Source organism: Centrocercus urophasianus, unplaced genomic scaffold (genome assembly GCF_019232065.1).
Source record: "Centrocercus urophasianus isolate 14NV4802_14NV808 unplaced genomic scaffold, USGS_Curo_1.0 seq_12, whole genome shotgun sequence".
Taxonomy (NCBI): Eukaryota; Metazoa; Chordata; class Aves; order Galliformes; family Phasianidae; genus Centrocercus; species Centrocercus urophasianus.
In genome coordinates this window covers 30,597,995-30,614,618 of record NW_024884364.1, presented here as the reverse complement: position 1 = coordinate 30,614,618, position 16,624 = coordinate 30,597,995, and the positions used below count along the sequence as shown (strand labels likewise).

The following is a 16,624-nucleotide window of genomic DNA, read 5'->3' as shown; positions in this document are numbered from 1 at the left end:
GACTTCATTTTCCACTGAAATGGTTCTGTATTAGAAGGCATAACTTGGCACATGGGATTTTTGCTTCTAATTAAATATCCTTTGTCCATCAGGGAAGAGATTAAGTCATATTTGAAAGACTAATTTTCTTACATTGATGCAAGTTGTACAGTTGTTATTAGCTACTTGACTGATAAAAATAATAGCATTGCAGCTGTACTTTTGTTTTTGAAGTAGCCTCGAGTAACATTTTCTGTAATTTGATTTATTGAACTCCAACTTTTGCATTAATTTTCTGCACTTTTGTAAGAGCCATTCCTGCTGTGACTACTAGATACAGTTTAAACTCAAAGATCAAATCCCTTAAACTCCCTTGTGGAAAGCACTGAAAATATGGATTAGAAAATTCTCAGTCAACACCTACTCTGTCCTGTGTTTAAATGCTTTGTAGAATTTGTAAATCTTTAACTAAGTAAAAAAAGACGCAAAGAAGAAAACGTATGCATAATCTTTATAAGTTTTAACATTTATGTATCAAAATCAGTACAATTATTGGAATGAACAATGTGGTGAGTAATGTTCAAATAACAAATTGTATGTTAAATAGTAACATGGTTACTAAGAAAAAAAATGGCAAACTTTACAAGTAACCTAAATTTTAACTGACTATCTTGCTAAATTACTGTCTTAAATACACATATATAATTGCATCAGCTTAGTTTTGTTCAGATCAAATTTAGCTTGATAGTCAAAAAGGAAGTGTTCATTACACAACTGATGCTTACAGTCCCAATCTTGCAATCGGATCCACATGTGAGGATAATTGATTTCTAGTTCTAGACAGAAGCTGCCAACAAGGCTATTAGCGCAGAACTGGAGTCTGAGCTACTAAAATACAGCTCTCTATAATATACAAAGTTATCAAACAAATCTGTTGATAAAGCCCTGCAAGACCAAGTCTGCTACAAATTAAAAAAAAAAAAAAAAAAAAAGAAAAAAAAAGAAAAAAAAAAGCTTTTGTTAATGAAACTGTAATATGAACTAATGTAACTCTTGGTAATATTGTAGAAAAATATAAATTAATATTTTGCTGGAGATTTGCTGGACAAAAAGCTGGACATGAGCCAGCAGAGTGAGCTGCTCAGAAGGCCAACAGTATCCTGGGCTACACCAAAAGAGGGGTGGGCAGAAGGGAGAGGGAGGTGATTGACCCCTCTGCTCATGAGGCCCCATCGGGAGTACTGCGTCTAGACTGGGGCCCCCCACACAAGAAGGATGGGGAGCTGTTGGAGCAGATCCAGAGGAGGGCACAAAGATGAACAGAGGGCTGGTGCACCTCTCCTTTGAAGACAGGTTGAGGGAGCTGGGCTTGTTTTGTCTGGAGGACGTGGGGAGATCTCATTGCAGCCTTCCCAACACTTGAAGGGAGCTTATAAACAGGAGGGAGACTGACTTTTTACATGGTCTGATAGTGGTAGGACAAGGAGGAATGGCTTTAAACTAAAAGGGGGAAATTTAAGTTAGATGTTAGGAGAAAATTCTTTCCCTAGCAGGCAGTGAGGCGCTGGCACAGCTGCCCAGAGAAGCTGTGCTGCCCCATCCCTGGAGGCGCTCAAGGCCAGGTTGGACGGGGCCCTGGGCAGCAGAGTTGGTGGGGGGCAGCCCTGCCCATGGCAGGGGTTGGGGTGGATGGGCTTTGGGCTCCCCTCCAGCTTAAGCCCTATCACTGCACTGCCTTATAAAATCTCTCTCTAGATTTCCTGTAGGCCTCCTTTAGGTACTGAAAGGAACAACTGTGTCTTGAAATATACTTAATTTCAATTCGAGGAGCTGTATTTGGCAAAGGAAAGAAAATACTGATACTGTTATTTATCTCTTTTTCCCAGAAGCAAGGATTATTTTCACACTTCTAATACTTACTGAGAGTAACTTTGGCAGATTTGATCTGATTTTAAAGGAATTTGGGACAGCATATCAAGAGAGAAATGGACCATAAGATAATTATTTTGTGTTTTTGTGGGAAACTCGTTTTACTCAGTTATTACATATTTTTTTTTAAATGAAAGCACATATGCATTTGCAAGAATAAATAATATGCAGAGAATAAATAATATGCAGAATGAATTGCAACAGACAGGAGTCAGGATAACTTTACAGCATTTACAGATTTATATATTAGCTGGTGTTAAACATATCATAAAAACATTTGGAGCCATTAATAGCATACAAAGCTCCTCAGAAATGAATTGAAAGTCATTCATGAAGCACATGAGAGCTATTTTCATAATACTCAATTTAAAGTGGGGGGGTGGGGGATGGGGGTGGGGAAGGCTTCTTAACATTTTATGTTCCATGGCAGTGCAGGCTTCCTGTTCTGAGTCATATGGGAGAGCCTAGATGGATTTAACCCCTCCAGACTGAAGCTGGTCTTTCTGTCCCATTTGGAAGGGGTTATTTCCTCCCCGTCTGCAGGCAGAAATTAGAAATTTAGCTTATTCCCTTTATTCAGAATTTACCTCATTTTCTTTGTAAACCATTTCACATCTCTGTGTGTCTGATTTCTACATCTTGCAACATCTTTCTGTGAACTGTGCTCAGTGAAAGGGTAGATAACAGCAGGACAAGGTTATAAGTCAAGGAAGGGAAGATTTAGATTAGATGTCAGGGGGAAGTTCTTTACTATGAGAGCAGTGAGGTGCTGGCACAGGCTGCCCAGAGAGGTCGTGGATGCCACATCCTTGGAGGTGTTCAAGGCCAGGTTGGATGGGGCCCTGGGCAGCCTGGTTTTGTATTAAATGGGATCCCCGCATGTGGCAGAGGAGTTGGAGATTCATGATCCTTGAGGTCCCTTCCAACCTGGGCCATTCTGCGATTCTGTGTGGAAAAAAAAGGCAAGTGTTAAGTCTGAGAGCTAATATTACGCACTGTTCCTTTTCAAGGTTTCCTTCCACTCTCCTTTATGGGGAAACTGACATGCTTATTTTAGGATATCTATTTTAGTAAATATCCTAGTATGTTCATGGCCTTGATTTCATAACAATACAAAAATGTTTCCCAATATAAAATACTTAACATTTTAACCAGAGCTTTTCATGATTAAGTCTAAGCTACACTATGATCAAAATCTGAATACCTACAGCAACTTTATGGCTTCAAATTATTCTCATTGAGAATATTCCAACATTTCACTGTCTTAAAATAGTGACTGCATGTATATTTCTCTGCTTTAGGTTCCCTTGCATAACAAAATTTTTACTCAATTTTCTCATGCACTCATGAACTTTTCCTGAGCAAAGGATCCCAAACAAATAGAGAAATAAATAAAAATCTAGTTGATCATATTCAGTGCTGTCATTGAATACAGCGGGATTAAACGAATTATGTTGCTCATCGTGCAAAGGTTATATAAACAGTTGTGTTTTGCAGTGTGCTCTGAAGGTCAGCAATGTGGGTACTAGAGAACTATTACAGAGAAAGTGAATTCCAAGGCTAAGAGCTTTCTTTTGAGGCTGTGTATACTTTGCTTGTTTTCCTTCTTTTGATGTGCCTGTCTAAGTATTTTGACTTCTCCTGTAAGATAAAGCCACATAAAGAAACAGTGTATAATGGGAAATTGTGACTACTAGAGACTTTCTTGCCCTGTGTATAGAATATATACAGGGAATATAGCAGCAGAGCCACCACGCTGATACTTTTTCGGCTTGAAATGAAAGGAGGGAGCTGTTAAAATTGTTTGATCATTCAACTGAAACTGTTAACCGTTTCAGGCATGCTCTGTGGAAATCAAAATTATGTCAGAGATTTCTGCCATTTTGGATAAGCTTTCACTATGCGTGCAGATTTAAAAAAAGAAGAAGGTTGTCATGGTGCTATAGTTCTCATGGTGTTTTTGATTTTTTTTTTTTTTCTCCCATGCCAACATGCACAGGTCCACTGTGTTCCTTGTTTATCAAAAATGCCACTGTGATGTTGATAGTGACCGTTTTAGAACACTGTGGCTTTAGAATAGCTATTTTAGTAAATTTGAGTGCATACCAGGCCTTGAGTTCAGAATGGTAAAGAAGAATGTAGCTTCGTGTTCTGTTAAGGAAATGCTTGTTACGTATCATCCAGGTGCATTCACATTGGTGCCATTATTTCTATTAGCCTTTTTACATTTTCTTCTCTTTTTCCCCTCTCCCTTTTTACTCATGCACTGAATACCCACTGGGATCAAGCTGATCATGGAATCACAGAACATCCTGAGTTGGAACGAACTTATAAGGATAAGTGACTCCAAATCCTCACTCCAAATATCAGCACACAAAAATCACATAATATGTCTCAGAGCGTTGTCCAGACACTTCTTTAACTCTGGCAAGTGCCATGCCCACCGCCCTGTGGTGCAGCCCCTTTCCCTGACCCCCAGCTGCCCTCCCCTGACGCAGCTCCATGCCGTTCCCTCGGGCCCTGTCGCTGTCACACAGAGCAGAGCTCAGCGCTGCCCCTCCGCTCCCTGTGAGGAGCTGCAGCCGCCATCAGGCCTCCCCTCAGCTCCTCTGATCTGGGCTGAACACAGAGAGGGGCCTCAGCTGCTCCTCATACATTTTTCCCCCTACAAAATTCACCATCTCAATAACTTTCATGCCTGTGCCAGAGGAGCAGCAGATACCTTGTGTAAGTTGTTTTGGCTTCCTGTGTAGTGGCAAGCTGTGTCTGTAGCACATGGCACATGCGCATGGTATCATTTTACTCCCCAACACACTCTTCTTCATCAGTTCAACAACAGGCCCCTCGGGATAGTGATTTCATGTTTCTCATTTGGTGATATGGTCAAATCAAATGAAAACAAGTGTGTCATCTTGTTGCTGCTGTTCTCTTTGGTGGCTGTCCTGTTGCACAGATGGGACCTGAGGTCCATCGCTCCACCTGCTGTGTTTGTGAATGGGAGATGCTGCTCCCAGAAGGTGCAGAAGGCTCTGAAATTAGCTCAGGTGGCAAAGTGGAGTCATTTCTGAGGAAACTGAGAATAATTCCTTGCTTCTGTATTGGAAAAAAAAGTAACAGATGCTTACACTTGGCTGATCTGCTAGCTACACTTTCGTACAACCCATCCCATGCAGCTGATGGGATAAACAGGTTTGTATAGCAGAAACACGAACCTAGTCCCTGCAATTTGCAGCCTTATCACAGATAGGAACATGAGACATGCAGGGCTGCATACCGGAGCTCATAACCTGCAATGCTACACTGCTAAGTAGAATCATACAATCACAGAATCTTTAGTTCTTTACTATGAGAGCGGTGAGGTGCTGGAACAGGCTGCCCAGAGAGGTTGTGGATGCCCCGTCCCTATAGGCCAGGTTCAAGGCCAGGTTGGATGGGGCCCTGGGCAGCCTGGTCTAGTATTAAATGGGGTCCCTGCATGTGGCAGGGGAGTTGGAGATTCATGATCCTTGAGATCCCTTCCAACCCTGGCCATTCTGTGATTCTGTGAATCACAGGGTGGCTGGGGTCAGAAGAGACCTCAAGGATAACCTTTTTTTTTATTATTGATTTTTTTTTCCTTGCCATGTTGTTCTAAGCACAATCTCGCACACTCCGTGGCATCAAACACCGCTCCCACCCAACAGCACGCGCTAACAGACCGCGAAGCGCCTCAGCCGGCCGCGAGGACAGACCGCTATAGCCTCGATCACCTCCTCCCGCCGCCGGCAACCAATCAGAGTGGTCTATGGCAACCAATCAGATCGGCCGACGGCTCGCCCAGCCGGTTCGCCCCTTTCTCTCCGGCGGACGCGGCTCGGGGGGGAGAGCAAGGCGGTAGGAGGGCGGGGCGGGAGGCGGGGCGGAGGCTCCGCTAGGCGCTCGCCAGCCGGTGGAGGCGGGGCGACGCCCGCCATGCTGATCACGCTCTGCTACCTCTACCTATGGGCGCGCTGGGGGCCTTGCTCGGCCGCGCTCATCCGCCGCACCGTGCGCCGCCTCCACCGCTCCCGTTGCTCCTTCACCTTCTGCTGCTCCGCCGGCCCTGCGGCGCCTCCGGCTCATCCTCCGCTCAGGCCGGCACCGCCCGAAGAGCGAGTCTGCCTCAGGATAGGAAACAAAGTCTTCTTCACGGACGAGACGCAGGTACGTGCGAGGGAGGGAGAAACGAGGGACGGCGGCCTCCTCCGTTACCGCGATCCCGAAGGAGGAGCGAGCGTCCGCTCCCCTGGCTGTGCCGCGCTGTCCTCGCCCGTCAGTGGCCGAGCCTCGCCGGTACGGCTTTTATTATGGAAAACTGCCTGCTTCTCTGGACTCAGAACGTTACCTCGGGTGAGGAAAACGCGATGCGAAAAACGCCATCGCGTTGGTACAGATGGGCAGTGGTGGAAGAGAAGCGCGCAGTACCTGGAGGAGTTCCGCTTAGTTTCAGTTTTACTTTAGGATAAGGCAAGCTTGCTGTCAGCCTTGCAGGCTCAGAAACGGAACTCCTTGGGCACCGCTCCTCCCTAGGGTCACCTGATTTATTTGAATTAAGATTGGGATTATCTGTAACTAAATGCCTCAGTAAGGCTGAGGGCAGGTATCATCTTGCTCGTGTCCCCTGCCCCCCGTTATGTTTGTCCCCCCCCCCCCCCCCGATTTTCAGAATTGTTCATGTGTTTGTGAAAGTTATTTCAGTTATTACACATTTTACATAAATGAGTATTGCAGAAATCATAGAAACACTAGGGTTTGAAAAGGACCACGATGATCTAGTGGACCATCTAGTTTCAACCCCCCTGCCATGGACAGGATCGCCAACCACTGTATATTTATGATACGTGTTGTTGGCTAAGGCTTTTCCAGAGGCAGGAAAGCTGATTTTGGGATGGCCCTGTGCAGAGCCTAGAGTTGCACTTAATGACCCTTGTGGCTTCATTCCAACTCGAGATAATTCTATGAAGTTAAGTGCTCTGCAAGGCCGGTTTCAGTGCAGTGCAAGCAAAGGTGCAAATGGAATGGATTCAAAAGGAGTTTCTTGCAATCCAATGGTTGAACTATTTCATACTTAGAAGAGATGGTGGCAGCATCTCTCACAGGGCAGTTAAGCAGTTGTTAAGTCCTTGAAAACAAAATCAAGTATTTTTTTCCATGTCTTCAGAGAAGTTCTATGTAAATGGCAAAGTCCTGTGCTGTAATGAACATAAAGAGCAGAGTTCTGTGTAAGCAGTGGAAAGTTCTGTGTAAATGTGAAATATGAAATCATATTTCAACAAGTCCATGCTTTGCTCCACTTCTGCTCATGTCTAATACAGCTTCTCCCAGTCCTTGCATACTAAGCACATTTCTTTTTGTCTGCTACGCTCTAAATGCAGACTGACTTCATAAGCTTGTCAGTTTCTGTTTGTGCAAGTTAGGAAAATCTCAAAGGAATTGCATTTTGGCTTGATGTTTGACATAAAGTCAATGCTCTTATTCACAGTGTATTTGTCTCTTAAAAAAAGTGCTTTGGAAGTTATGAGCTGTATTTGCTGGATTGCCTGTGCAAAAGGCCTGCTGCCCTACACCCTGTTCCTGTGAAACAAGAGGGTTCTGACTTAACTGTATTACAGACAGAGGCAGTATTGCTGTGGAATGCTGCATCATCCATTGAACACTGGGGGGGGAAAAAAAAAAAAAAAAAAAAAAAAAAAGGCTATCATGCCTTTGGCCTCTAGAAAGCTAGCTGAGCTACACTGTTTTCTAAATAGCAACCTGATAAGTTTCTTTCTTCCCCCTTCTCCCCCCAGTTAATCAAACTGAACATCTAAGGTAATACAAAGCTTCAGTAGTTTGGCTCACTTTCCTGGGGAAGGTAGAAATGTTTATTTTTGCAGCTTCCATGCTCAGAAAAGCTGGTTGGATGGCAAGCTAGCCAGATTGTCCTCTTGAAGTTAAGTTATACAAAGAAATCTTAATACTGCAGTGTTTCTATTTACATGTGCAATCATGTACATGTGTGGTAGGTTCTATGGAAATTTTCTCACACTTCTACATAGAGTTACCAAAGGAGTACAAAGCTGTGTTTCTAGTATAGTGGTACTAAAATAGCTATTTATTTTACTATTTACAACTTTTAAAGTATGGTGGGAAAAATAATGTCAGTACAGTATCGTACAATTAACAAATGTACAGTTAGAAGAGTGACATGGTTAGGATGGTATTTTACAGGTTTATAGTTAAGAAGATTATCGTGGTAGAGAGACAACATAAAATGAAACGCTCATCCATGTCTTCAGCTCCCAGTATAAAATTCCACAAGGAGGAATCTCCAGAAGAGATTCTTTCCTAGGGGCAGTCACCCCTTTAATGGGGTCTAGGAGAGGTGCAGCCAGGCTCCACTCCTTCTGGTCACACAGCTGAATTGCCTTCACCTGTGCTCCCAGGGCTGAGTCAATTCTTGCCTCAGGTGATCAATCAGTGGTTCAGGCCATGACTCAGTAGTTCCCATACACATATCTACATTTTGTACTGATTTTTAGGAGGCTGTACACCTCCACAAAAATAAATTTATACGTAACAGGCTTTACAAAAGAATTCTTAGAACTATAAGTTAGCTATCCTGAATATTAGACCCATGTAATATACAGTCTTTAGGTTATTTATGGCTCATAGTCTCATGGATCTTTTGGCAGATGGATGTAGAGACAGTGTGTTCTACTTATCTGTGGGACTGTGTTTCTTGGAGAACTGTTACCTAACTGTAATGATTGCCATCTGAACGCTAGCCAGGTAATGGCACTGTGCTGACTGAGTGTGTGTGCTGTGTTATGACTGCCTACTCAGTCTCTATGAAAGCTCAAAGCAGTGCTCTTCTGCCATCAGGAACCAGCACTGAGATGGGAGAAGGAGGCAGGGCAGCCCGCAGCGTGAGAGAGGAGGATTGGATTGAATGAAACATACTGCCAATGGCAGAGTCCAATGGCAAGTGACCCAAGAAGGTCTCAGTGCCAATAGCACAGCTGTCTTGAGTGGCCCACTCAGCTGTATGCTTCTACTTTAAGGTTGAATGCTAGCATCTGAGTTGTCTTGAAAGCTGATCCATTTTTGCAGATGATCCATTTTTATTTTACTTTTAATATATCCCTTCTTAATGGTTCAGGATGATTTCCCCTTTTTGCTTATGGAAGTTCTCTTCCTTGCAAAACTGTGGAGACTGTTCATGTAAAGCTGAAGAGTTAGATTTGAATTTGGTCTGGGGAAAATTCAAAAAAGAATTATTAAATGAGATGTTCCATTTAGAGACTTTTCCTTTCCTGTTTCTTTCAGCTCCTCGATGATTTAAACAGATGGAGTCTACTTCTCATTTCTCCTCTTATTTATCCTGATAAGTTACTAGAAGCGGAACATATAGCTTTTGTGACAGAAAGTGTTTCAGCTCAGGCAGATAACTTGCAGAAATCACCTGTGTCCTCAAAAGAGGTAAGCACTTCTCTTTGTTTTGTGTAAAGAAAATAGTAGTGCAAAGTCTAGCATTGATATGCACATAGAATTAAGCATAACTCTAAATGCTTGAAGGAATAAATCAATCACAGATTTTGTACACTTATAATGTTATTGGGAATAAAAATGTAATCTAGTCATTAAACAATCACTTTTAATACTCAAGTTCTATTTTTTACTTCAAATAAATGTATCAACATTTGATATTAAATACATTTTGATAATTTTTTCAAAGTCTATTGAAGTGAGGCCACAGTCAAATTCTTAATTTCTTTGCTTTTCTACAAAATGCAGTTGGGAAATGGTAATGATTCTTGTTTGAAATTTACAAATAACGTTTGACCTGTAATTCATAATACTGAAAAATGTTGTTGAGTTACAGAATGGACCTCATTGCTCACTGATGCAAGGAGAGAAGAGGTAGAAAGCCATGCATGCATTACTGGGTGATTGCTGGAATAGCATAGAATTGACAGAGTCCTCGACTAAACAGCTTATGCCACAAGCTAGGACTGCTACCTGGAGGGGCTAATTAGGTGCCCTCCCGAATTGTCCCTACTTAGCACTCCACAGAATCATCTGTCATCCCTACTTTCTGGCATCAGGTTACCAGGTTGTTAAAGATGCGGTTGCATCTGTAAGTAATTATGGTTCATCAGTTCCCTTGGATGAGAAGCATGCATTTTCCAAGCAATTTGTTCTGAGAGGTGATATGGGAGTCCTCTGCTGCAGTGAACACAGAGAGCAAAGTGTCTGGTGACTTACCTACCCTGGTAAGAATGCAGGAACAGAAGGACAGGCTGTGAATGGGAATGATTCTGGATGACTGCAACCTGATTTTAGTACCCTCTGTAGGCCTTTGAATTGAGAACAAAGCATGCCAATGGAATTGTAGAATCACAGAATGGCCTGGGTTGACAAGGACCACAGTGATCATCCAGTTTCAACCCCCTGCTGTGTGCAGGGTCACCAACCAGCAGACCAGGCTGCCCAGAGCCACATCCAGCCTGGCCTTGAATGCCTGCAGGGATGGGGCATCCACAGCCTCCTTGGGCAACCTGTTCCAGTGCCTCACCACCTCTGTGTGAAAAACTTCCTCCTAATATCTAACCTAAACCTCCTCTGTCTCAGTTTAAAACCATTCCCCCTTGTCCTATCACTATCCACCCTCATAAGCAGTTGTTCCCCCTCCTGTTTATATGCTCCCTTCAAGTACTGGAAGGCCACAGTGAGGTCTCCTCAGAGTCTTCTCTTCAAGCTAAACAAGCCTGATTCCCTCAACCTTTCTTGATAGGAGAGGTGCTCCAGCCCTCTGATCATCTTAGTGGTCATCTTCTGGTCCTGTTCCAAGAGTTCCATGTTCTTCTTGTGGTGGGGGCTCCAGGCCTGGACACAGTACTCTAGATGGGGCCTCACAAGAACTGAATAGAGGGAGACAATCACCTCCTTCTTCCTGTTGGCCACCCCTCTTTTAATGCAGCCCAGAACATAGCTGGCCTTCTGGCCTGCAGGTGCACGCTGCTGGCTCATGTCCAGCTTCTCATTTAGCAGGACCTCCAAGTCCTTCTCCGCAGGTCTGCTCTCAAGAGGTACTTTTCACATGGAACATGTTAGTCTTTGCCTTCTAGAGGAATGATGTCCAGGTGAAGTGCTGCACCAGGCAAAATCATTATCTCTGTGAAGACCAGACTGTGAGGACTGGAGGTACTAGAAGTTTGTTCTGAACTGAAACCTTTCTTGCTGAAGTCTATTGACCCTCATAGCAGTAGCTACACTAGCTGGTTTGTAGATGGCTTTTTTTTTTTTTTTTTTTTTTTGTCTTTGATGTAAGTTAGTGGAAGCCATCCAGGGGGTTCTGCTTGTAGGATATAAATTGGAGAGGATACCTGTTGTTTTGCTTCTACCTTGTCTCAGTGTGCACCTGGAGAGTACTGGCCCATCTCAGGCAGAGGGCTAAGGGAAATTTATATCACAAGTCCACAAAAGCAACATCTGGATTGAAGCACTGATTTGCTGTTCTTTTGAGGTTTTTTGGTTTTTTATTAGGCAGAATTGTGGATTGTTGTTTTGTGTGTGTGTGTGTGTGTTTTAATCTTGTTGATTTGTTTGTTTGCACTTTCTTTAGAATGAAAAAAGGGGTTCTTCTACAGACATTAACAATTAATTTATCAAACTGAAAAACAATAATCCAGATAAAAGACTGGATATAAAGCATATAAACAGGAGGGATAACTTAAGTGGAAAAGGACTGATGTTTTATTTTGTTTATTTATTATTTTTCTGTGTGTCACTTCCAGAAGTGCTTTTGGATGTTACCTCTGGCAGCTAACTTTCAACATAGGCAGGGACTATGAGAACAGATTATTCCTGTGGCCTACAAGAATGTCTTGACAGAAAGATGTTTTTTGAACAGATGTCAGTGATCTGTCACTGGTTTCTGCTGAAACTGAGGTGGATGCATAAAGCAGGAGTATAAATAATTTCTCATCTCTTAGTAAGAGCTAGCCTTTTGTTCTGTATTATGACAGAATTTTGATGAGAATTTCTAATCATAGCAGGAAAGCCTGGCTGGTATGAAACAGTTCTCTTAGGGCATTTGTTCTGTTCTGGGTTGTTGCATTAGCAGAATTTTAGGTCATATGTCTTGGCAGTAGCCTGACTTTGAGAGGTTCTTTTGTTTATTCACTTTATTCATAGTAGACAGCAGTAACTAGTTTTTACTTATTAGTATGACTAACGTTCTACTTGGTGCCATGAAGAAAAAGTGTCAATATATTCTCACAATTTACAGGTGATGTGGATGTTAGCTGCTTGTGTGTGTTCTCTGGGTAAGAAAGGATGTCTTTAAAATGTTATTATTCTTAACTTCCACTATAGGGAATAGCCCAGAGTCACATTATGAAGAGGGGGGCTGTGGAAGAGTTGGCTTGAATGGCATGCAAAGGAGGAGAAGAGATTAAGGTTTTTGTAGACACGAAAACAGTGTACTCTAAGAATTCTTAGGTACCTTGAGTGTCTAAGACCGGTTGCCCTTTTGTTGAATATCTGGGCAAAGAGACATGGCAGCAGCACAGCACTTGAAGAAAAAGCTGATCAGGAATAGCGGGTGATGTGCATATATTTGGGTTTAACAAACCTTCTCTGAGAGGAGAAGTCCAAGTGTTCCCATTATGCTTTTCTAGGGACCAGAATTCTTGATGTACCAAGCAACTAAAACCTTGTATACTTACTTAATGCTTCTGATAAAATAGTTTTGTTATTTTTGACACTTGAATTTGCCAGTTGTGCTGGTCTGCTTTTGTAATATCCCTGTGGCTCTGCCTGTTGTTGTGATATTTTTCCATACCAGAATCTTTAGAAAAGGCGGTTCTCAACTGCAGTTCATCTTGCAATAACATAATACTGTTGGTATATTTTATATTTTTCTGTAGCCTTTTCAAACTGAAAACCATGCGTGTGGTTTATTCTTAGATTGTGAAGTGGTCTGACTATTGTTCACCGTTGGCCTATAAACCTGGGGAACCATACAAGTTAATTGCTGAAGCAAGTGTAGATAATTTCAGTAACCTTGGAATAGCATTCATGGAAGACAGGCTTCAAATGGATAACGGAATGGTTCCATGCAAGATTGTTTGTGAGTATTTTCACATATTTGTTTTTAATGATAAAATGTGTTTGTTTTAGAGCTGTGTATATGATCTTAATATCTACATAAATAAGCATTTGGCCTTATGGCATTGGAGATGGATTCAATCAGTTTTTGCTTATTTTGACTTGTGGTAAGGAGGTTGCTCTGGAAGTATTGCCTCCTACTTACTTCCATGGAAACTATAACAGATAGAAACAGCACAGCAACACTATTTGATAGAGCAAATTCTCAGCTACAAAACATTATTTCTCAACACACCACCATTATCTATACATTTTCATCAGCAATCAACAAAAACCTGCATTACATGCTCATAAAAATTAGCTCCAGTGGAGATGACTTGTTGCTCTTGCCACGTGTGAAACGCACCACTGCGCTCACATCCACTGTTTGGTGTCCATCAACATTCAGAAAGCATTAGTGAATGTCAGTGGGTGCCATTTTTTTCCACACAGAGGGACTGTCATGGCAACAAAATGTAATGGAATATTGGTTGGAAGGTTCAACATTTACCGCCGTACAACCAATATCCACCTCTGAGATTGTGTGCCAACATAATAAAGTAGGAGACATTACTTTAGGAGTGGCCCTTGTATTTCTGTGACTCAGAAACTGAAAGAAATAAGTTACCATACGAAGAATAATTTTTCTCTCCTCTTTCTCTGTTACTTGGCTCTACAAGTTTTGCTCACAGTAGGTATGTTTTTTGCCCTTCTTTTTTTTCATTTGAACTTACCAGGAAATTTTTATCTTTGCATTTCTGTTCTTTTTAGGGAAAGGAATTCACATTTGCTATTTGTTTTTTCTTTGGATTTTTAGCTCCTATGTATTTCCTATAGCTGATTATGTCTCCCTTTCTGCAGATTGTAAGTAGTTCAGATGTATCTATTTTTTTAAAATTTTTTTATTTTTTTTATTTTTTTTTTTTTACTTACGCAAAGCTTTTATTTTACTGCCTTTGACAGTGCCAGAGACGTGGTTCAGCATTTCCATCTTATCCACTATCATGACTTTAATAGCTTATTTCAAAACCTATTCGCAACCTATTTCAAAACCTTTCATTTCAAAATAGTAATTTTCCACTCTGCCCTCCTTAACAGATCAGCATTTTTCCAAAAGCATTTCCCTTGCTTTATTTTTGTCCATGTACAAAAACTGACAAACTGATACTTTTATGAGAACTTCTTTACCTACTTCTCATTTACTGTTGTTCCGTTACGAGCACATCTGTATTGTGTACAGTTCTCAGGTTTTTTCTCCATATGTTTGTGCACTGCTAATGAGTGTTAGTGGGTTTTTTAAATGTTCCCTGTAAATAACAAGTGCTACGCTCTCATCCATATTTCCTTGAAACAAATAGTCATTACAGTCACTGACTTGTTTTATGAGTATAAATTTATTCTATATGAGGGAGTGGTTTTGATGTGTCAAACAGATAAAATTTGTAGCATTCTGAACTTGTGCTGAAATTAAGCCTTGATTCTGCTGATACAGTGATATTCATCATAGATCTTCTGATTAAAAAATTTTATAACTCCTCATTTTTTAACTCTTCCAGCTGTCCATTTACAAGAAAATACTCTGAAGGAGTTAAAACAGGTGACACCATCTATGAAAAAGAGTGCAAGCATTACACAGACGAATGAAGTAACTCCTGCTACTTTTGGAACTACTATTAAAACACAGTGTGGAATAGCTGAGTCTGCGGGACAAGGTGATCCAGAGGCAAAAGAAGAGAAATCTAAGCTAGGAAAAGAAAATGAGCACAAAGATGAATCCAACAGTCTATCTGAAAAAGAGACAGGTTTTGGAGAGCATCATCACTTGCATCTTTCCAGCTGTCATGAATGTCTACAGCTTGAAAACAGCACTATCGAATCAGTCAGGTTTGCCTCTGTGGAAGCCATTCCAGAACTTCCTGATGATTGCAATAGCAAACTGGAAGAGAATGGTGATTGTCTAACAACAGGAATAAAGAGAGTAAACCTTGCCGGAAAGCCCCCTAATATATTGATTTATGTTGGCTCTGAAACTGCAAAAGTGGGCTTTGAGCAAGTAAAATCAGTCATCCAGGAATGTGTTGATACAGACAGCTACACCATCTACCAGTTGCATGAGGAACAAGTTCTGAAAGCTCCATGGATTGATAATTCAGTGCTGTTGATCATTGCCACAGAAAAGCCTATTTCTGAGAAGAACCAAAAACAGTTTATGAAGTTTTTATCTAAAGGTGGAAAGATTCTAGGGTTGTCTTCCTCTTTTGCATTTGATGGTTTACAAATAAAGAGGAAAGACAAACTGAAGAGAACTGTTCATGAATTAGTGGTCACTAAAATGGACAGTACTGAAATGAAGTTAAATCTTTTGATCACTGGCTGTGTTTTTGATGTAGCGATGAAGGAAGGGAGCAGCAAAGTGAAGCCATTGAGTTGCTTAAATAATGCTGATAAAGATGTAGTTATTGTTCATCTGCCTTATGGAGACAATGGAGGAGAAGCCATTCTTTCTCAGGTACTGTGTATTGAAAAGCATTAATTCGCTCATTGGTACACGGTATTGTGTTTTAAAGAAGTTTATTTATTGATCTGGCATGCTCTTTGGAATGTTTGTCAAGGGGCAGATGTGGATATATGTCTCAGTGAATGTACAAGGGCTCTGAATACAGAGTGGTGTTCGCTTTATCCTCAGGAAAGCTGAAGAATGGAAGAAAAATGTCACTGCTGTTGCAGGTCCTTGTTTTCACCATGTCGGTCATGTACAATTTCTGTGGATGGTAGAGGAGACAACAGATATGCATAGTAAGAAAGCCACTTCAAAGGCAGAGCTATCAATTTCTGCTGCTAGAAGATTCACTGTATTACAACTGTGCACTTTGCAGACTTTGGGATATGGGAACAGGAAAAGCAGAATTATTGATGAATTCTGGGTAAAAGCTGATACTGACAAAATAAAAGGTTTCATACAAAAATAGGAGATATGATGAAGAAGAGAGTCAGAAGAGGAAGTAAAATAAAATGTTCAAGAAGCTTAAAAGGAAAATTCTTTAAAGTTCTAGGAATAAGGTAGCCGGATCTCTTTGGAAAGAGTACATGAGAAAGGTCCCAGACTGTTTTTGCAAACTGTGTATACAACAAACTGCCATACAATTTCTTTCATGAACAAAAGAAGAGAGGAGAGCTGTGGTCAGCTGAAAACAATTTTTTTTTTTTTTTCTTCCCCGGAGTCTTCCTTCAGTATTTAAACTTTTAACTATGTAACATTTTGCATCTTAGAAGTAGAAAGGGAGAGAATCAGGGAGGAAAAAATTAGAACTCATTAGTTGAGATAAAGGTAGTTAAATAGGAGAAAAAGGAAGGGAAAATAATAATGATTAAGGAGTAGACAGAGCAAGTGGTGCTTAGTACAGTGCTCACTACCCACTGACAAGTAAGTGCACAGCCACTTCTCAAGCAGTGGTTGCTACTATTCTTCTCTTCCCATCTTTATAGTTCAGCATGACACCATGTGCTATGGAACATCCCTTTGGCCATTTTAGGTCAGCTTTCTGGCTGTGTTCCCTCCCTGCTG

General features: G+C 41.4%; 1 protein-coding gene across 1 annotated transcript in view; it reads left to right on the top strand.

Moving 5' to 3' along the window:
* Positions 1 to 5,859: 5,859 nt before the first annotated feature.
* The window catches only part of HLCS (holocarboxylase synthetase), a 115,745-nt gene continuing 104,980 nt past the window's right edge, over positions 5,860 to 16,624 (top strand). The window contains exons 1-4 of the mRNA XM_042809478.1: positions 5,860 to 6,090; positions 9,235 to 9,387; positions 12,880 to 13,042; positions 14,616 to 15,568. Of these exons, the coding sequence (XP_042665412.1) occupies positions 5,860 to 6,090; positions 9,235 to 9,387; positions 12,880 to 13,042; positions 14,616 to 15,568 (1,500 nt within the window). The remainder of the gene's footprint in view (positions 6,091 to 9,234; positions 9,388 to 12,879; positions 13,043 to 14,615; positions 15,569 to 16,624) is intronic.